Here is a 23,197-nt window from a genome sequence, read left to right as displayed (position 1 = left end):
GCCTCCTCCCTGGCCCCTCCAGGCCTGTTCCTGCTACTGTTCCCCAGTTAAGAATTGCTTGCCATCCAGGACACTTGGGACTCTCTCACTGGAGGAAAAAAGAACAGTCCTGGCAGTACTTCGGGTACGATGCTGGGTGTCACAGGGAATTGAATCTTGACCTCCCCCCAAGCATAGGAATCAAAGATGGGGGCTAAGGGCCTTTCCTGAGGGCCACAAAACCTCATCCTAGGAACTGGATTGCCCAAGAGGGCCCAGAGTATGGGGTCCTGATGTCAAAAAAATTCTGACATAGCAAACCCTGATTCACTGACCCAATACTTCAGGAAATAGCAGAATCAGCAATTTATGGCATCAGTGTTCCATGTCAGCTGGCCCCAGGGCAAAGACCTGAAATGAAAGAGGCCTAAGAGGGTCAGAGGAACACATTTCACAGCTCAATTCAGTTCCCTTTTGAATAACTTTTTCCAAAAGATCATTGTTAATACTCTGATATTCAATATAAAACAAAAACAAAAGCTGAACCAGGCTTCAAAGACAAGGCAGCACCCTTCACAAAGCTCTAGAAGCATTTAGTTTCCCAAAAAGTCAGTGCGCTTATTTGATAATACACACACACACACACACACACACACACACACACTAACACAAAAACCCCTCATGTAACATTTTGGAATGCCTTATAATTAGAAAAGCTGAAATTAAATGCTAAATGTGTGTCAACTACAGATGGAGGGAAGTTTTAACCACATTTGGCAAAATTGGCTCAAAAATGAATAAATTTATAAAAACTACTCTCTTCCTCTAAGAAAAGACCTAATTCCTATCACCAGGATTAAGAACCAGAGGTCCAACAGGCATATACAGCCTATAACTCAGGTATAATGCAAAGAATTACACTATATCTAGTTCTCAATTAACCCCAGGCATCTTCAGTTCTTATAACTAAAGAAAAGTGCAGCTGTGTCTATTCTTGGCTTAACCATACAGTTGACAGCTTGGAAACAAAGAAGTAAGAGCCATGATTGGGCAGCCAAGACACCTAAACCAAAGCTTCAGCAGGGAGACCAGTACAGATATAGACCCACAATCAAAGAGATAACTTTATTAGTTTCTTCTACAAGAGACAGTAATATCAACTTTTTTTAAACAGAAATCTCAGGTCATTTGAGAGGCCAAATAGATCCAAAGAAGAAAGATGATAAGCAGTTAAATTAATCAAAAGGCACTACAACACCACCTAAAACCTACTACCACAGTGGTAGTGGGCTAAGGAAGATTAAGCTACAGCAAAATAATCTCATGTTAATGTTACGGATCATAGGGCAGGAATTGAGTTTGCTTCCCAGAAAACTATGGCACAACAATCACTTGGGACCAAGTGGATATTTGGCCAGGAAAAGAAGATCAGGCCAAACGGAAAGGAATAGGGACAAAACAGAATCCAAGTGACAGAATCCAAGCAAAGGGTGATGGATCAGGCTTTTTCCTCCCAAGAATCATTTGCTCTATGGTGGGTTGCTTCCCCTCAGGCTCCTGCCCTAGGGTTTCTCCAGCCTTACAGGGGCTCAGCAACCAGATCTGGCTTCGGGTTGCACCAGGCTCTTGCATAATTTAGTACAAGCTTTAGAGAACTTATCACACATTGCAGGGGATGGGGGGGGTGCTGAAGCATTCACATGCAAAGTAGTCTGAGCTTCCCCAAACATATCTGGACACTCTACACAAAGCTTTCCAAAGTCCAACATCTTGGAGCAGCTGAATAGTTAAAGCTGCAAGGCTCACAAGATCAAAGAAGCCAGGATGAGACAATACATGTAGAAAATCCCAGTGGCTAATGTCATTCTGTATTTCTCTAACGTATCGGGTTGGCCAAGAAGTTCATTCAGGTTTTCCCATAAGCTGTTAAGGAACAACCCAAATGAACTTTTTGGCCAACACAATAGCAGTAACGCTCATATAACTGATGCGGGATGTAGAAAGCTACACTGCAACAAGCTGGGTCTTCTGCTAGATTTTTCATCAAATACCAAAGAAAAAAACAAGGGGTGGGGCTCACTTTATTTTTGAAAAGCCTCAGGAGTCATTCTATTATAAAGGGACATGGCTGAACAGATAGGAGACAGATTCTCCATTGTGAGTTCTCCTGATGGCTTCCGCGAGGATCATGGAGATGTCAATCACCTAGGAAGGCAAGGGGAGCATCGGGTTAGTATACAGACAGAGATGATTGACTGGTCATTGCAGACACTGATGAGCAGCCCGATGAGGGTCCTTCCTCTTAAGACTGCACTGCGCTGTTTCCCCAAGTAAGCCCACAACCAGCTGCTCTTCATACTCACATTTTAAATATAACCAACCACTTAAGAAAGAGTCAAAATGCTAATGGAGGAAGCACTCTTGACTCACCAAGGTGGTGATGGGCTGGCGTTTAAAAACCAGTTTGAAGGTTTCACATTATGTTTGCAGGGGCTGATAGGCAAGAGTGACACACACAAACGGTAAAGCATGGACCTGATGTGCATCACAAACACTTGGAGAGTCTGTTAAAACACAAAATCCTGGGTTCCATCCTCCAGAGAGTCTGAGGTCAAGCTGTTTGAATTTTTAGACACATGATCCTTCCTTTTGGGTCACAGATCCTGATGGTTAACCCTTGAGAGCAATGGAGGAAATCTTCAGAACCCGCCCAGACACCTAATTCAACACGTGTAATCACCTCCTAAATACTCAGGGGAGTCTTGTTTTGCAAGAATCTCAGTCTCACCTGTATTTTGGAGCAATGCTTCATCTTATCCTCCTGAGGTATGGTATTGGTGACTACTACTGCTTCAAAGCATGCATTATTAATGCGAGAAATGGCTGGGCCAGAAAAGATTCCATGAGTCAGGATAGCATAAACCCTGGTGGCTCCAGCTGAGAGAAGTCTAGAGGAAAAAGGAGAGTAATTAGGAGTAATTTTACTTGTTACTATAAAATTCAAGTTAGTGAAGAGGACTGTTTTAGTCAGCTTGCACTGCCATAACAGAATACCAGACTGGATGACTTAAACTGAATTTTATTTCTCATTTGATTTTGGAGGTTGGGAAATCTAAGATCAAGGGGCCAGCAAGGTAGATTTTGTTCTGAGACCTCTTCTCTTGGTTTACTGGTGGCCATCTCGCTATGTGTTTATGTAATCTCTTTGTGTGCACAGATCGAGAGGAGGAATGGGGTTGGGAAGAGCTCTCTGGTGTCTCTTCTTATAAGGACACCAATATCATCATGAGGGCCCCACCCTACCATCATGCCCTCACCTAAACCTAATTACCTCCCAAAGGTCCCATCTCCAAATACCATCACACTGGGGGTTAGGGTTGAATTTTCGGGTGATACAGTTCAGTCAATAACTAATCTGAATAGGTTTGGATTAGTGTAAAAGGACTGTGGCACAGACAGCTACACTCAACAAAATCTGTCTCTTCTTCTTTCTAGTACACAGCTGGACACTTCCCAGCCTCCCTTGCATAGTTAGGTATGGCCAAGTGACTTAATTCTGGCTATCTAAATGTGGACAGATTCTTATAAAAAACTTCCCATGGATGATCCTCCATGCTCTTTTCCCTTTCTGGCTGGCCACAATGGAAATGTTAAAGATGCAGTGCCATAAGACTGAAAGGGGCAAACTTACCATGAACAGGTAAGTTTACTGTGTTAAGGGAGTTGATCTATTATGACCAATTAGCATTATCTTACTAATATGATAAAAGGAGTTTTATAAATGCATACTCCAGGATCCAAACCAGGAAATCACTCCACATACAAGTTTTTTTTCAGCACGTGCATGCACACACACACACACACACATATACATATACACACACTAGAGAAGAAAATTGCAGCCCACTCCAGTATTCTTGCCTGGAAAATCCCATGGATAGAAGAGCCTGGCAGGCTACAGCCCATGGGGTTGCAAAAGAGTCAGACACAGCTTAGCAACTAAACAACAACATATATATATATATATATGAGATTTTTAAAAATAAAGAGAAACAATGCTGTCCATAGTGACTTGGATTATAAGCAGTGGGGAGCCACTTACAGTTTTAAAGGAGGCATGAGGGGAATCTAGTTTTAGGATGATAAGCCAGTGGGGCAGCAATGTGAAAGATGGACTGGGAGGTAAGAGACTGGTGAATGGCAGCAGAAAGCAGGTAAGGTAATTCAGAACAGTGCAGGCAAATGATGAGAAGGAATAAGAATGAAGGAAGTAGCAGCAAAAATGGACAGTCTAGAGGTAAAGCCAAGGTTTTCAGCTTAGATAAATATAAATATGGGAATATATTTCTGTCTGCTCAGGCCTATGGATTTCTTACCTTAACCTGTTTTAAAGAACTATCAAAAGTAGATTACTCAGGGAATTCCCTGGCAGTTTGGTGGTTAGGACTCCATACACTTTCACTGCCGAGAGCACAGGCTCAATCCCTGGTCAGGAAACTGAGATCCCACAAGCCGCAAAGTATGGTCAAAAAAAAAGTACAATACTCAGAGAGATGAGATATTTTTTTTGAAATACAGTGGTGATAGTTGCACAACATTGTGACTATAACTAATGTCACTGAATTGCACACTTAAAAATGATTAAAATGGGGAATTTCCTGGTGATCCAGTGATTAGGACTGTTTTCACTGCTGTGGGCATGGGTTCAATCCCTGGTCAGAGAACTAAAATCCCACAAGCTGCACGACCCTCCCCAAAAAAAGTTAAAATGGCAAATTTCACGTTGTATATAGTCTAGCACAATAACAAGGAAAAATAAAACTAAGAAACTCTATAGAGAAAAAAAAGTAAGAATACCCGTCAATTTACATGCATTGCAATTCAAGCCTAGGGTGACAAAACAGTCAGTTAAAATTCCCTAAACTGAGTTCCAAAGAGAACCAGCAGGCTTAGGGCAGTCAGATAGTATTTTTTTCACATCTAACCCCCAGCCCCACCAGTAGGCACTCACTTGTCAGCTGCATGGCAGATTGTACCACAAGTGTCAGCCATGTCATCCACGAGGATGGCCACACGGTCCTTCACATCTCCTACTAGCACCATGCGGTCCACTTCATTGGCCTTCTTCCGTTCTTTGTGAATCAAGGCAAAGTCCACATTCAACCGGTCTGCGATGGAAGTCACTCTGCAACACAGGGGATTCACAGTTAAAACCTCAGTTAAAACCAGTGTGTGTGTGTGTGTGTATCTTAAGACAAAGAAAGGAACTAAAGGATGGGCTTATTTTCTAGGTGAGAATACTCCATGAAACTCAACAGGGTTGGAAGAAAGTAACTGTAACTAATTGGCATCACAAATTGGGTTTCATAGACTAATGCCTCCATACTCCAAGATGTAGGCTAATGCCACCCACATCCTAAGAGCAGTTTATGAATTATTAGTCAAACTTAAGATTAAAATTCATTCTGGGTTACAGAAGGAGATAGACAACCCTCACCAGTCCCAGGAAGCAGTATAATGAATGCTAGGGCATGTTCGTTTACTGGACTGGCAGCAGAAGAGGAGAGAGATACAACTTGGTTAACTAATACCAGGAGTGTAGATGGTTCCATTATGACATGCGGATGTGGTGAGAAGTGAACCTGAATTTGGTGGGAGAGAAGCAGTACCCAGCCTGTTCTGTTGTGCCCTCATCACACTCCCCTCAGTGATCCACCAACTGTCAACGTCAACTGTACCTGGATACCAAGCTTGGGAGTTCCTTTAATGACTGCTAGAAAGAAAGTTATACCAATTAAGCAGGCAAACTGGGCATCTTGCTGTACAGACCAAAGGATTTCCAAATCAGAACAGAGTTCCTTTTGCTTGAATTACAAGGTAATACAAACCAGACTAGAAGGTGGGATAGAAGACAAATCTGTCTGGTGACAAAGTACCACGTAATCTATCAATCAGCAAACCATTCAGTGTATGACTGTGCTGCCTGTGACATCTGTGGCCACATTTCACCCTGCCATCTTGTTATGTGTGACGAGGCTCTGTGCTTTGGGCTTTGTTTTTTAATGTAGTGCTGATCCAACCAAGTATCATGTCCTATTTCCCTTGTGACTACGCTCACATATCTTGAGTTTGTGCAGAACATGGGAGAACCTATGACCATACAATAGAGAACAGACAAGACTTGGACCACAACCTAGGCAGCATCTGCACCTGATCTAAACGACCCATATCCTGTGTGCTCTCCATCCCTACTGTGTGGGCGCATAACATCAAGAGTTACCAATCTGCTTGGAAAGATTACTCAGATGAGGCAAATGCATGATCACTTAGTTCAAGCATCCTAAGCCATCCATACTCAGTGGCCAACAAACTCAGTGACTGTCAAAGTAAAGGGCTCAAAAAAAGCCACTCCCTATAACCTTGAGGGAAGAACTACATGCAAGTCACAACTTCACAGGCATTTCTACCTATTCCCCAAACCCTGCCAAGACAGATGTGATAGCCACTCACTTTGAAAAGATTCCATCACTAAAAGAAAATTACAGGACTTCCCTGGTTAAGAATCTGTCTGCCAATGCAGGGGACACAGATTGGATCCCTGGTTCGGGAAGATTCCACATGCCTCAGGGCAGCTAAGCCCGTGCACCACAACTACTGAACCTGTGCTCCACAAGAGAAGCCACCACCACAAGAAGTCCACACAGCACAACTAGCCCCCACTTGCCACAACTAGAGAAAGCCTGAGAGCAGCAATGAAGACCCAGTACAGTAATAAATAAATAAACAATTTAAAAAAGAAAACAGTAAACAAAATTATGGGGCAATAAACCATCTACTGAAGGCAGTTTTTCTGTACCCAACTTTGGAAAGAAAATTGTGCTTGATTACTTATTTCAAATGAGACTGTTTTCTAAGTCTCTGTGGAAGATGATCTTCACAAGTCTGACAACCACTGTGAGGGGGATGTGTTTTAGGCTCTGTTTCTAGTATTACAGACGGTAACTAGCAACAACAAGGGACTCGCAAAGCCATGCATCTGGCTGGAGAATAGAACTCAAGCTCTCAGCTTATCAGTTCTGTTGAAGTTCCTGAAATAAAGAGGTCGTTGAGAAACAGTCATTGAAAATTTGAATGGCTTTTGCAAAGATGTGAATTGGCATTTCCTAATCATCTGTGTTTTGTAGCTCGTCATTCTATTTCCACAACAAGAAGAACATGTGTCACACTTCTGAATACATTACTAACGAGTGAGCCACTAAGGAAATGAAAAGCTCTTAGTCTGTACCACGTGAGCTGAAGCATTGCAACTGGCAATCCCTGGCAATCAGTTTGTTTCGAATGTTCAGCGCTTGGCTTAAACAAAATCACCACACTTTCTTTTCCGTCCTGCTTAGTATTCTAATTCAAAAGATCAAAATGGTTTAACCAACAACATTAAGAGGTACGTAAAAGCTTGTGCATGAGTGCTAGGTTGCTTCAGTGTGTCCGACTATTTGCGACCCTCTGGACCGTAGGCTGCCAGGCTCCTCTGTCCACGGGATTCTCCAGGCAAGAATACTAGAGTGGGTTGCCATGCCCTCCTCTGGGGGATCTTCCCGACCCAGGGATTGAACCCATGTCTCCTGCCTTGAAGGCGGATTCTTTACCCCTGAGCCACTGGGGAAGCCCATGTAAAAGCTTACTTGTTCACTATCATCATGGGTTTTGATAGCAAGTGGCATTCATTAGAAAATCAAATCACCTCCTTCTCCTGATGGATCATAGTGCTGTCGCTGACCCTGCAGTGCTGAGTCACTGATGGGTTTTGGTCAAGTCCATGATGCCAGAACTATTTCGTGCCCCTCTGCTGCTATCTTATCTTTCAGGCAATGACTCAGGCCAGTAAGAGAGTGAGTAAAACCATATCCAGCCCATGTCCTAAGCTATCAGAACATCCAAATACTTAAAAACTGTTGCTTCTCAGTATATTGTAATCACCTATACGGAAAAAGAATTGGAGAAAGACTTTATACATATGTAGTCTTTATAGTCTTTTTCAGACCACCTTGCTGTATACTTGAAGCTTAACACTGTAAATCAACTATACTTCAAGAAAAGAAAAACTCAGTTCAACAGCAAAAGATCACTTTCTGACACAACTGTCTGAAAACTTTCCCCAGTATGTTGGGAATAATATGAATTTCAACCATACCTCTTTGCTCCTCCAGCATCAGGTGAGACAATTGTGCAGTTCCTCCACTCAGAGATGTTCTCCCTTATCCACTTGAGGACCGCTGGCTCTGCATACAAGTTATCCACTGGGATATCAAAAAAGCCCTGCATAAAGAAAGAACCTGAGTCAGTTTGGCTTGTTTTCCTTCTCTTCCATTTACTAACAATGAACACAAAGAGAATAGTAACTTGCCCAAAGAATACTTTACTGGAACATTCAAACTGATCCAAAAACATGCCCAATATGGCAGACTGTAAAAGCAGACTCCTAGAGTGTGGGTTGTGCAAGAAAGCCCAGCCACAAAGTGAGCCCCCGGCTAAGCCACAACTGACCATAGACACGTGAACAAGCTCCTGAGGAAAACAGCCAAGTCCAGCCGAGATCAGAACTACCCAGCCAGTGTGCAGACCCATGGGGTAATACATACTTACTACCTTCTACCACTCAATATTGGCCTGGCTTGTTAAGAGAGCCAAAGCTAACTGGTAAACCAGTTAGAGATGCTATGGTATATAAACCTAGTGGAAGGCATTTATAATAAATGGTCAGATTAACTAGCAGTCAGGAGATTTGTGTTCTAATACTAGTTGCTACAGATTTGTTGTACTTCACAACTAATCTGTCCCTCTTCTATAAAACGGATATATAATCATCTGGCCTGTATCTCACTGAATTCCCAGAAGCCTCCAAAGATAACGATTTCAAAGTTTCTTTAAAAGTATCAACTATAAGGTAGTATTCTGCTCCCCAAACTCTTTTAATGCTAGAAAGTAGGCTCCAATATCTATGGTTCTAAATTTAATGATGACAATGTAAGTGTCAGAGCCAGTATTAAAACTCAGACTGATGCCAAAGCCTACTATGCTCTTCCCAGAATCCCAAACTGTCTCCCTGTACAACCAGCCCACATGACTAAGACCATGAATTATACTTCAGGTGAGGATGTTGTAAATGTCATCAATGTCTAGTTTATTTGAGCTGTACTTGGGCAATTTTTGCTTTCCTGTGGTTTTCAGCATTCAGTCCTCTCTTATCCCATGTCTAATCCCTAATAATCCCTAAGCTAATATTTAGCTCCCAATGATACCTGAATTTGAGAAGCATGAAGGTCCATGGTGATAATATGATCTGCGCCTGCTACAGAGAGCATATTTGCAACCAGCTTGGCTGAGATCGGAGCCCGGCTCTAAATGGAGGGAAGGAAAGAGAAAAAAAAGCCAATCTGAAAAACAATTCATTTGCTCAAGAAGCATTTATTTATTGTATACCTACTGTGTTTAAGGCACTGTGCTACCAGAAAATTCATAAAAAGTGACACAGCCACTGATTTTCAGTTCATCACAATCTGGCAAAAATAGGAAGTGGAATATCATTTTTCCAAATCAGGATACATACATCAGAAAAAACCTTCCCAACCTGTCACTTTCTTCATGTACATATTTTCAGCCTATTAAAGTCTTTCCAATGCTCAATTATTTAAATTAGGCAGACTGTCTACAAATCTTTTTTGAAAGAATTGTATTAAAATCTCTTTTAAGACATACATACTCAAACCTGTGCAACATCTAACATGTCAACATTTAAAGACACATTAAAGGATGGAAAGTATAGTTTTATTTTTTTAATTGCACCACTCCCCTTACTCATCCAGAGGCCAAACTTTCAGTAAACTCAACCCCTTTAAATAACAGGTAAACACACCTGACTGCACCATAAAATAACAAGGCCCATGTCCTACACGCTACTCCTTAGGAGTACTGTATTCTATTGAAATAAAAGTATCTGGCCTTCTCCCAGGTATCGTACATATTAATAAAATTTGGGCATCAATTACCATGAACTGGCAAAGTTTTACCTATATGCTTTATCCTCTAATACTCCAAAGAAGGTCAGGTGTGCATGTGTGTATTCATGTAACAGACTTGAAGTTATATGAAGAGGTCACAACTATAACCAAGAGGGTACCAGAGGATCTACCAGTTTAAAAAAATACTCTACTCCATGGGAGCTGGTGCTTAGTCTTACTGATACAATGAAAAAATAGCACTGAGTTAGCCAAAAGTCACATATGTATGACTGGGATAAAACAGACAGACTGCAAATGTATTGCTTTATACAAACCAATCACACCAATTGTTTTGAAAATCAGGTAATGCCTAAGATAAAAAAATAATATCCTCTAAATATACATTTGATAATTAAGGAAGTTTTTTGACTTTGGGCAAGTGCTCCTGCTTCTCCTGATTTAAGAAAAAAAGAATTAAAAGAAAAGAGAGATTCCACTCCTACCTTATCCTTCTTATCCTGCCGGGCATAAGGGAAGCACGGGATGACTGCAGTAACCCGGCTGGCTGAAGCAATCTTGCAGGCATTAATCATAATCAAAAGTTCCATGAGATTGTCATTGATTTCACCGCAGCCACTCTGAACAATGTAGACATCCTCTCCACGAACACTTTCTCCAATTTCCACACTATAGGAAAAGGAAGGACAACAAAAACAGATTTTAAAGCACTATACTGTACATCTACAGTAAAGTCTAAAAAACACAGCTTCCCCACTAGTATGCTATGAATGGATTACAGGAGATTCCCCTGGAGGAGCCCCTGTACCAGAAACCGTGTACTGCCTGTTTACTCCAGTGTACTATACCTGTTTTTATAGGTGACATGACATGAAAAAATTGGCTAAGGTACTTAGTAATTGGACCATAATTTCAGTAAGCAGGCTGTATCTCATTTCATATGTGTGAATGCAAATTTGATACAGCATCTATGACTGTTATCAATATATAATAAAGGAACCAGAAAGCTCATACAAGGAATGAATCACTACTGTTTTAGAATGATGCCTTCTACAGAAGACCGTACCACACCTACCACATTGGCAGTTCACCGAACAAATATTAACTGTTCATAGGCCAGTCATTGTTCTAGGTGCCAGGGACCCGATGATGGAGAACAGATGTGGTCCTTGCCTTCATTCTATGCTAACTGTACTCTGGTCCAATTAGTAAGTCTTATTTTAAAGAATTCCATAGAAGTTACTCTAATTATGGAGTAAGGCTATATTTTACTATAAAATGCAAGTTTTAATATTTGTACTTGGATCCTTACCAAGAATAACTTATTAAAAATAATAACCTCAGTGATACCTCAAAGCAACACCATTTCCCCAATTAATCTTGTAGGTGATGCAGGGGAGAGGGGAATGTGTGGGTATATGTACATGCGTGCTTGTGTAGGCAAGTAGATCAGAACAGTTAATAACCTGTACTGATGAAGAGGAAAACTGCAACAGGACATAATTCCATTGTCAGAAGCTGATATCAGAGATAATTATTATTTAAAACTTATTTGTTCTCAATCCAAGTAACAGTTGTAAGGATCCTACTTTTTAAAAGAATGGGGTTACTTTATATTATAAAGCAAGAAAAATAAAAGCAAATGGTAAAAATCAAACCAGAAACCAGTTAGAACAGGGATGTTGAAATTCACAGTAGTCCAAACAAAGACGAAAACATATTAGTTTGGGATATCTGGAGATAAAAACCTTCAGGCACTGAAAAATGGGCAAAATGAAACCAAAATAAGCAGAAGGAAGAAATCAGACATAAGAGCAGAAACCAATGAAACAGTAAAACAATAAAGAAAAACCACTGAAACAAAAAGCTCTTGGTGGGGGGGAAATCAATAAAATTGATAAACCTCTAGAAAAGCTGACCTAAAACAACTTTACCAGAGAAGCTTACCAAACATTTAAAGAATTAACATGAATGTGGGGGACTTCCCTCATGGTCCAGTGGCTAAGACTCCAAGCCGCCAATGCTTAGATCCCCAAGTCAGGGAACTAGATCCCACATGCCCCAACTAAGGCCTGACACAGCCAAATAAATAAATAAATACAAATTGAATTTTGCATAATCTTTTCAAGAAAATAGATGAGAATACTTTGCAACTCATTTTATGAGGCCAGTATTACCCAGATACCAAAGCCAGACAAAGGCAATATATAAAAAAAGAAAACTGCAGAGGAGGAGGAAGACAAAAACGGGTGTGGTTGTAACAGGACAACAGGAAGGATCCTTGCGATGACAGAATGGTTTTTTTTTTTTCTTGACTATCAATGTCAATATCTTGGTGGTTGCAATAGCCAAGAAAACTACAGTTTGGAAAAACTAGAGTTGGGAACCTTGGGAAAACTGCATAATGGGTACACAGGATCTCTCTGTGTTATGTCTTACAATTCCATGCTAACCTACAATGACTTCAAAATTCGATTTTAACAAAACATGTATTACTATACCTTGTGTATACTTGAGTAAATTACTACAGCCCTCAGTGAAACCTGAGGTTATAAAGTACTGGGTTGGCCAAAAAGTTCATTTGGGTTTTTCTGTAACATTCTATGGAAAGAACTTTTTGGCCAGTCCAATATATCTAAAAACAGGCACTTCTGTAATAAGTCAAAAGAAACTAGTCCGATTGTATTAATATTTTCTGAGAAATGAGTTCTAGTTTGAGGTTAACTTGAGAAGTAGCTCATCTGGAAAAATATTTTCTCCCCAGTTTACTAGGCATCAGTCAAACCGTCTTCCTTTACATTCCTTGAATTCACCCTTTCCCACCTTTGCACACATATTCCCACTATCTGGAATGTTCTTCCTACAACTAACTCATTAATTTCTTAGGTCTCCAATCAAAATATCATTTCTGACCATCTTAATACAAGTGACTTACCTAAGAACCGATAAGATTAAAAATGACTTTAAAAATATCAACCAATTGTACTGTGTGAACCTTATTTGCATACTAATTCAAGTAATTGTTAAAAAAAAAACACATTACTGTTAATTTGTTTTAGGCAAGAAAATGGTATTGTGGTCAATGAAATGTATGCCAGTGACATGATAGAATATCGAGGTTTGCTTCAAAATAATCCAATTATGGGGAGTATGGGGAGGGGGAATATTAGATGAAACAAGATTAGCCATGAATTGATAACTGCTGAACCGGGTGATCAATTCTTCAATTCTCTGGCACTCAGCTTTCTTTATAGTCCAACCCTCACAACCATACATGACTACTGGAAAAACCATAGCTTTGACCAAATGGACCTTTCTTGACAAAGTAACTTCTCTGCTTTTTAATATGCTGTTTAGGTTGGTCATAGCTTTTCTTCCAAGGAGCAAGTGTCTTTTAATTTCATGGCTGCAATCACTATCTGCAGTGATTTTGGAGTCCAAGAAAATAAAGTCTCTCACTGTTTCCACTGTTTCCCCATCTATTTTCCATGAAGTGATGGGACCAGATGCCATGATCTTAGTTTTCTGAATGTTGAGTTTTAAGCCAACTTTTTCACTCTCCTCTTTCACTTTCATCAAGAGGCTCTTTCCTTCTTCTTCACTTTCTGCCATAAGGGTGGTGTCATCTGCATATCTGATTATTGATATTTCTCCCGGCAATCTTGATTCCAACTTGTGCTTCATCCAGCTCAGCATTTCTCATGATGTACTCTGCATATAAGTTAAATAAGCAGGGTGACAACATACAGCCTTGACATACTCCTTTTTCTATTTGGAACCAGTCTGTTGTTCCATGTCCAGTTCTAACTGTTGCTTCTTGACCTGCATACAGATTTCTCAGGCAGGTCAGGTGGTCTGGTATTCCCAACTCTTTAAGAATTCTCCAATTTGTTATGGTGTTGGAGAAGACTCTTGAGAGTCCCTTGGACTGCAAGGAGATCCAACCAGTCCATCTTAAAGCAGATCGGTCCTGGGTGTTCACTGGAAGGACTGATGCTGAAGCTGAAACTCCAATACTTTGGCCACCTGATGTGAAGAACTGGCTCATTGGAAAGACCCTGATGCTGGGAAAGATTGAGGGCAGGAGGAGAAGGGGACAAGAGAGGATGAGATGGTTGGATGGCATCACTGACTTGATGGACATGAGTTTGAGTAAGCTCCGGGAGTTGGTGATGGACAGGGAAGCCTGGGGTGCTGCAGTCCATAGGGTCGCAGAGTCAGACATGACTGAGCGACTAAACTGAACTGAACTGGGTGATGGGTGCAAGGCAGGAAGATCATTTATTCTCTCTACTTCTGCATGTATGTTTGAAATGCTCTATAACTGAGTTAAATAAATAAAGTGACTCTCCCCAGTTATTCTCTCATTATCCTGGTTATTCTTTTCAGAACACATCACAATTTCTCATCACCTTATTTTTTATGCACTTGTTTATCTGTCACCCTCACTAGAATGCAAGCCAGCTCCATGAAGGCAGGAACCAGATCTGTCATGCCCAACCGGCCAGTGCCAATAACACAAAGATTGAATGAATGAGTGAATGAATGAATACCACTCAGGATTAGGATGCCCCTTGAATCTGCTCACTTTAAAGCAGAATATGAACCTTCTGCAGGCCTGCTGTTGTGAATTCAGAAGACTGTTGATTGTCCCTCACAAACTAACTCACCTCACACTAGAGGTAAGTGGGCCCAACATGTTTCTTCAAAAGGTTTTGACAGATCTGCTCATCCCTTGAACAGATACTCAGCTGACAGATATTTAATTTGGGGTGGAACTACAACCTGATGAGTTCACCAGGATTCGATGGCTACAAAGAATTTTATGGTGGGATCCTGAAATAGTGATGCCAAGCAACATAATGAGCCAAATATCAATTTTGTGGACCCTGAGACATAGTTGGACAGACATCTATTAATCACCAAGATCAGCCTTAAGAAACAACTAAAGTCGGCTTCCCTGGTGGCTCAGTGGTAAAGAACCCGCCTGCCAATGCAGGAGACTTGAGTTCTATCTGGAAAGACCCCACATGGGGTGGGGCAACTAAGTCCACGCACACAACCATTGAGCCTGTGCTCTAGAGCCCGCAAGCCACAACTATTGTGCCCACGTGCTGAAACTGCTGAAGCTGCAAACCCTAGAGCCCATGCTCTGCCACCGCAATGAGAAGCCTGTGCACCACAACTAGAGAAAAGCCCACACAGCAACGAAGACCCAGCAGTCAAAAATAATAAATTTTAACAATTATTAAAAAAAAAAAAAAGGCAACTAAAGGGACTTCCCTGGTGGTCCACACTCCCAATGCAGAGAGCCCAGGTTCGATCCCTGGTCAGGGAACTAGATCCTCCATGGCACAACTAAAGATCCCACATGCTGCAAGGAAGATTGAACATCCTGTGTGCCACAACTAAGACCCGGGGCAATCAAATAAATATTTTTAAAAAAGAAAGAAAGAAACAACTAAATCTGTCGGCAATGTCAACTACGCTAATGCCAAAACTGCTTTCGGGAGACGTTGTTCTAAATTCAAATGGGCAGGCAGGAGGGGACCAGAGAAAGCTTCCTGGAAGAACAACTTGCGTGTTGTCCAAAAGTAGGCCCAAGAGCACTACTGTCCAATAGGGGAGTCACTGGCCTCGTGTGGTTATTGAGCACTTGGATGTGGCTAGTGCAACTGAGGAAGGGAACTGAGATGCGAAGTAATATTAATACCATACCTTTCTGTGAAGACAGTAAAAATTTTTTAAATTGATTACATGTTACCTTAAAATAAAAAACCACTCACATGGGTAGAATTCAGTAACACCTTGTGGAGCTAAGACTGCTCTCAAGTTCCTCACTAAGGTGGGCCCAAACAAGAGGCCGATGGAGTTTCAAGGTACTTCCAAATCTCCTTTACTAACACTGCCTACCTTTTGAGAGGTTCCAGGCTAAGAGTCCCTTCTATGCTTTATGGTGCACAACTCTATGGTCCTGACAAAGTAGTATTTCAAATATCTGAGCAACTTGAAAACTCAAGAAAATTTTAGTCCTGCCCACTGTCATCCCCACTACGTCACCTCCTTGTCCAAGACCAAGCCCTCCACTTCTCTGGGGGAGAATCAAAGTCAGGCACATTGACTGTCCAGAAAAGCAAACTGTATCTTCCATATCTGGTATAGGAAGCCTATGGCTCTTGTTTGAGTCAAGAACACTTTGAGAATCATCTGTGCTCCACTCACTCACCAGTCAGACTGCTGGATTAGGAGCCAGGAAAGAGCAGTTTGACAATTGATCTAAGACAGTATACATTGACACTGACATTGAAGTCACTCAGTCCTGTCTGACTCTTTGCGACCCGATGGACTGTAGCCTACCAGGCTCCTCCGTCCATGGAATTTTCCAGGCAAGAGTACTGCAGTGGGTTGCCATTTCCTTCTCCATAGACAGTATAAGGGACAGGCTAATTATCTACTACTCTAAAGCTGTCTTTTTATCAAATAAGGCCAGAAAGCAACATACCTAACACCATGGTGGCTTATCTCTTTTTTACAAACGCCTCCACTATCAAAGTGAATATAAAAAATTGTTTACATTGTTAATTATGTTACTGGGTATCATTATTTAAGGATCCCACCCAAAAAATTCATAGCATTCTGTGTCTGGAAGTAGTATCTAAAGATTTTTATGAAAATAAAAATTACATAATTTACTGTACAAGCCTTTATGCCTTTATCCCTTTGGCTGCCAGGAAGCCAAAGGATACAGTTAAAGTAACACTAAATAAACTTCAGTAATCACTTTATGCCAAATTCTTCACATAGTGACTATAGTCCTTTGTTCTAATAGGCTTCTGTTGTACCTATCTAACTTTTTGTATCTGTGAGTATCATGAAACACTAAATCCTTTCTTGAAAGCAGGCAAGGTATTAATTACAAAGTTAAATTTTCACTGCCAACTTGTACCATTTTTGTATTATATCACCTAAGGTTAATCAACCAACAGTGCAGCCATTTCCCAAAGCCAAACTTAGGACTAGCATTTACCCTTCAAGCATAGAAGGATGTTATGACCAGACATGCATTTAATAACTAGAAAAAGTTATTTAACTATATTAAAAATAAAAGTAGCACATGTAAATTAGGACACTGTCCTTGTTTTACTGTATACAATTCCAATCTCACTAATCAAGACCAATCTTTTCCTCCAGTTAGTACTATGATGTACTTTCATAAAGTCTTTTTAAAAAGCCCACGAACTACACTTAGATTATATAGCTTGGTCAATAAACAGTTCAATGAATCCTCAAAAAACCTTAATATTATTCTTATGCTTTCCTCCAAGTCTCAGAGATAATAAGTTAGGCAGTGATGTATGGCAGAAGAATTTGATGGTGTGCCTGAAAGCTGTTTGCTTTTAAACCAGGTAGGAAGACCTGGTTTAGCAACTGAAAGGTAACACTTCTCGTTCTTTCCCTCTAGCTAATGGCTGCTGCTGCTGCTAAGTTGCTTCAGTCCTGTCCAACTCCATGCAACCCCATAGAAGGCAGCCCACCAGGCTCCTCCGTGCCCGGGATTCTCCAGGCAAGAATACTGGAGTGGGTTGCCATTTCCTTCTCCAATGCATGCATGCATGCTACATCACCTCAGTCGTGTCCAACTCTGTGAGACCCTATGGACAGCAGCCTTCAGGCTCCTCCATCCACAGGATTCTCCAGGCAAGAATACTGGAGTGGGTTGCCATTTCCTTCTCCTAGCTAATGGCATGTCCTCCAAATTGGCTTTGGGACAGTGATTCTCTCAGCTGTTCTGGGGAGGCCATATGACTAGCTCCATCCATTCCATTTAAACACAAAACAGATAATAAAGTGAATTTCAAAGTGCCTTTTGATTGGTGGTATTTTTAAGAAAATCTCAAGAATTTAGATGGGTGCTGGCACATGCAAAACACAGGGGATTAACTATAGGAAAATCCTAGGCAACCAAGGTTAGTCACCCCCCTTTCAGCCTATCTAGGGTAACCAAATAAAACAAAGTTATTTAACAATATTGAAGAGAATTGAGTCCAAACATTCAGTACATATCTTATTGCCTTTTCATACTGTTCATGGGGTTCTCAGGGCAAGAATACTGACAAGTGGTTTGCCATTCCCTTCTCCAGTGGACTACATTCTGTCATTGGAAAAGCCCCTGATGCTGGGGAAGATTGAAGGCAGGCAGAGAAGGGGACGACAGAGGATGAGATGGTTGGATGGCATCACCGACTCAATGGACATGAGTCTGAGCAAGCTCCGGGAGTTGGTGATGGACAGGGAAGCCTGGCGTGCTGTAGTCCATAGGGTCGCAAAGAGTTGGACATGACTGAGTGACTGAACTGATTTAGTACATATAATAAGAAAAGAAACAGACCCAGGGGACTTCCCTGGTGGTTCAATGGTTAAGAATCTGCCTTCCAATGTAGGGAGTGCAGGTTAGATCCCTGGTTGGGGAACCAAGATCACATGTGCAGCAAGGCAACTAAGCCCACGCACCACAACAAAGAGCCTGCATGCTGCAACTAAGACCTGAGGCAGCCAAAACATTTTTGAAAAAGAAAGAAAGAAACAGAATCACATACAAAGAACCAACCAGTGGTTACCAATGAAGAAGGGAAAGGGGGGAAGATAAGGGTAGGAGATTAAGAGTACAAACTACTATGTATAAAATAAAGCTAAAAAGATATATAGTATAAACAGGGAATATAGCCAACATTTTATAATAACTATAAATGGACTATAACATTTAAAAATTGTTTATCACTTTGTTGTACACCTGAAACATTATCTAAATATTGCATGCCAACTACACCTCAGGTAAAAAGCTTAATACATTCAGAAGTTCCAAAAGCCAGATAAATATTGTATCAGCAAAAAAATTAAAGAACTTGCCCCAAAAGTGGGCAAGTTACCCTCTGAATCTTAGTCCTTCATCCATAAAATGGGGACTGTAAGAGTAATTTCTTACAGCAGTGTTGAGGGGATTAAATGTGAAATGTGTATGAAGTACTCAACATAGGAACTAGCACACTTTACGCACTCACTATTTATTATTATTAATATCACCATTACAAATAGCAGAAACTTGTTCAACTTTTTTGGAGATCAATTTGGCAATAAGTATTAAAAAGCCTGAAAAGTAGTGTATACCCTTTAACCTAGTAATTCTAGAGATCCAGGAGTTTTCATATAAAAGCATTAGATCAAAAATTATAAATACTGAATAGGGATTTGGTGATCTAAAATTATAGTAAAATCAAGACAAGACTGTACAGCTATTTAAAACAATGGAGACTAAATATTAAGGGCAGAAACTATTCAAAATATAGTGCTGAGTGAAGAAAGCTATAAACAACATGCCATACTTTTTTGAAACAGTATATAAACACACAAACACCTGGAAAGTCATAAACTGAAATGTGAACAGTTTATCTTGGGTGGTAGAATTATTTGGGACATCTTTTAATCCTATATTTCCCACATTTTTTGCAATACCATCACCAGCCCTTACCAACACTGAGAATCTGTTAAGACAATGTTCTAAGAATTTTACTCCCATCTCATTTAATCGTCACAAAAAGACTCTAAAAAACATGTATGCTCAGTCATGTCCGGCTCCTTGAGACCCCCATGGACTGTAGCCTGCCAGGCTCCTGTGTCCATGGGATTTTCCACGCAAGAATACTGGAGTGGGTTGCTATTTCCCGCTCCAAGGGTTCTTCCCAACCCAGGGATGGAATCTGAGTCTCCTGCATTGGCAGCTGGATTCTCTACCACTGAGCCACCTGGGAAGGCTAAATTTATTATTTTATAGTTTTATAGAGCCATTCCCTTCTCCAGGGGATGTTCCTGACCCAGGGATCAAACCTAGGTCTCCCACATTGCAGGCAGATTCTTTACTGTCTGAGCCACAACAACACTCTGGGTAGATAATATTTTACAGGTGAGATTACTGAGGCAAAGAAAGGCTTAGGATTCAAATCCAGCTTCTCTGATTCCAAAGCCTGAAACTTCAACCTCTCTCATAGCTATTTGTGTGCCATACACCCACATATATGTTATGCATGTTTCTCCTGAAAAACTGGACAGCAGGAACTCCCTGCTGGCACAGTGGTTAAGAGATTCTGCCTGCCAATGCAGGGGACATGGGTTTGATCCCTCCTGGGAAGATCCCACACACCACGAGGCAACTAAGCCCATGTGCCACAACTACTGAGCCCATGTTCTAGAGCCCGGGAGCTGCAACTACTGAGTCTATGTGCCCCAACTACTGAAGTCCTTCTCTGACAGGCCTTCTCAAGACAAGCCACCATAATGAGAAGTCCGTTCACAGCAATGAAGAGTAGTGCCCCCCCTCCCCTGCCAACTACTACTCATTGCAAATAGAAAAAGCCCACTCACAGCAAGGAAGACCCAGTGCAACCAAAAATTAATTAATTTTAAAAAACTGGACAACAAAGGATGATCCTGACTTCAGGAGAAAACTACTCAAGAGAGCATCAACCCCTGAGATTGTGCCAAATTGCAGCAAAACAGCCTCATCTGAGGATGGGCTATGCAGTTCACCATCTGATGACCCATAGCACCCACCGTGGGTAGGTGCTATCCTGTCCATGACCTTTAGATCCCAGAGTCAGGGCAGCAATTACCACTTCTGCAGTGCAGAAAAGCCAAAGGCTGGGGGAGGGAGGTGAGGGGAAGCTCCATAGGCAACATATTCGATTATGTTCAATGAAGATTTCCGAACATCCAAGGAGCCAAAAAGCTAATGATTAAGCCAGAAACAAGGCAACCTAACCAGTCAGCAATTTTCCACATTGGGCTTAATCTTATCCAATGCTTCCAAGCATGTTACTGTCTGGTTATTTAAAAATGAAATCAGCCTTTTAGCTCAGGGAAGTAGATTGGGACTCCAGATAATTTTAGAGAAATCAATCAGTAGACCACTAAATTGTTCTCCTCCTCCCCTCTCCCAATTTATCCTCAGGTTGTGATGTGCTGCACTAGGCAGAGGGTGCCCAGGGAAAATAAAGTCTTTGTATTTTTCCTGGAAGCATAGAAAAAAGATTTACTAGTCACAGTTCTCTAGGGAACAACAACAACAAAAAAACCCTCCAAATGAAAATCATTCTGGTCCCCTAGCTACACTGCCACTTGCCAAGTCTGGTCCTGTTTTATTACAGCCCGTGAGTCATAATGGTGTGGTTAAAGCTAAAGACAGCAGCTTCGCCAACCTTTTGACTAAGGTATTGTCTGGTTACAGATGGCATCAGGGCTTACACCATCATTTGCATCACAACCAATGGCATGATGATCAAGCATCCAGAAGGAAGCTGTCCACTACAGATGAATGCTTTTACCAGTAGGGTCTACAAAGGACAGGGGAAGTTACACTTTGGGAAGAGAAAAGGAAAACAAAAGCACTTAGGAAAAAATGTTCAAGGCAATCTTCACTTATTTAACTGACTCATTAGGTTTGGTGTAACTTTCCCCTTAATAGAAGACTGACTGTGGGTACTGCTCTGATTTGATCAACAAAACAGGGTAACAACAAAACACAGAAAAACACTTATCAGAACCAGAAGATTCTAGATTTAGATGGAAGTGGTACTGAAAGGATTTGGTGACCAAGTTATCTCTAAGATGGCCCCAAGGTTCAGGAGCATGGTGGAAGTGGGGGGAGGGAGCAAGTTTAATCAGCAAAGCAATGAAAAAAAATTCATTGCAATGAACTATGCATTTCCAGCCTTCCACTCCATTATCTTTCTTCTATTATCTTCATATTCAGGGATAAAAATGTTTCTTAAGTCCCCCACACAACATTAGAAGTGGGCAAGTTCAGGATAGACTTTGGTACTGAAAAATATGCTTTTGCACTGTTTTACCAACAGCTACGCTTGGGAAGATCAAGGATTCCAGAATTAAGGTTCCCTATTATTTTCTGGATGGCTCAAACCAAAATGCTGGCAATCGGGATGCAGTTAATGCATCATTTTATTCAAGCGACTAGACTTTACTTCGAGTTTAAAGATGTGAAAATTCAACACTTGCCAATCTAAGGAAGTCCTCAGTATTAATTTTGGCGCCCTCAGCACATAATGTCAAGTTTCCTCAACAGGAAATCCGACCAACACGGTTTTGCATTGAAAAGCTGCTTCTCAGACACTAGGAGAAACACCACGAGGGCTCAGTACGCAGTAGGATCTGCCAGGCGAGCCGGTCTAAGAGCAGAAGAGAACCCAGTCTAGATGGCTCAACAGCTAAGCGGTAAAGCCACGTGTCCCCACCGCGGAGCCTAGGCGTCTTCCCCCTCTAGCCGCTCTAGGAAGCCACCATCCCCGCGTTGGGTCCCCTGGCCCTTGGCTTCAAACACAGTAGCTAAGCCTCCTGCTCCATCTTGACTCCACCCCACCGCACGGTGAGAATGAGCGTGACCCTCCCGCGAGAGGTAAAATAACGGAAACAGCCCGTGAGGCACGCTCGTCACAGAGCTGCCCCTTCCCCCCCAAACCCGGCCCTTTGGAACTCACGCTGTGACCTCACCACCCCCCCCACCCTCGGTTGCCCTGGCCTATCCGGCAGGTGAGGCCGGTCGGCGTCCCAACTTCATCCTCACCAGGTCTCCTGGTTGCTGAATTTCTTAGTCACCACCTTGCCCAGTTCCAGGCCCAGGCGGTCGGCAATCTTCTGGGATAGGTCCTGGTGGGAGCTGCCGCTGAAGATTTTGATATTCGGCATCTTGGCCAAGTACCCTAGGCTCTCTTTGCTTAACGATCACTGCTGCTGCCGCCGAGACCCGAACCGAGTCGGCCCAGACACTCAGTACTAAACACTCGCGTTTCTACTCCGCCATCTTACATTCCCGCCCGGTGCGCGGCTCTAAATTGCCCAGCGCCGGGTAGGCGGAGTCAGCGGGGAAGTTAACACCCATCCCTCTCCGATTGGCTGAGCGCTAGCGGGGGCGGGTCCTCGTTGTAGTTCCGCCTACCCCCGACTGTCTCGAGGATTGACTGGAGGTCCTGAAGGGGGCGAGGCTAACGAATCGCCCCGCCCCCTGTAGCGAGGCAGTTGGGGAGGGCTGAACGCCTAGAAGCCCGGCTTTGGATGGGGGTGGGGGGATGCTGGTGACGGGTAGGGCCAGATCTTTCCTGAAAGCGGGAAGTCAGCCACGCTTTTTTTTTTTTCCT

General features: G+C 41.9%; 1 protein-coding gene across 1 annotated transcript; it reads right to left on the bottom strand.

The window, feature by feature from the left end:
- Nucleotides 1-1,079: 1,079 nt before the first annotated feature.
- Nucleotides 1,080-22,903, bottom strand: PRPS1 (phosphoribosyl pyrophosphate synthetase 1). Its single transcript, XM_043896507.1, has 7 exons — nucleotides 22,627-22,903; nucleotides 10,481-10,664; nucleotides 9,279-9,377; nucleotides 8,171-8,295; nucleotides 4,991-5,164; nucleotides 2,768-2,927; nucleotides 1,080-2,184 (listed from the first exon to the last, which is right to left on the bottom strand). Exons 1-7 carry the CDS (start codon nucleotides 22,746-22,748, stop codon nucleotides 2,092-2,094), a joined length of 957 nt encoding a protein of 318 aa, XP_043752442.1. The 5' UTR covers nucleotides 22,749-22,903; the 3' UTR covers nucleotides 1,080-2,091.
- Nucleotides 22,904-23,197: the final 294 nt, after the last annotated feature.

The sequence above is a fragment of the Cervus elaphus genome, chromosome X, assembly GCF_910594005.1.
Source record: "Cervus elaphus chromosome X, mCerEla1.1, whole genome shotgun sequence".
In the NCBI taxonomy this organism is placed as follows: Eukaryota; Metazoa; Chordata; class Mammalia; order Artiodactyla; family Cervidae; genus Cervus; species Cervus elaphus.
Note: the sequence above shows the minus strand (reverse complement) of the source record. Positions and strands in the feature narration are given on the sequence as shown.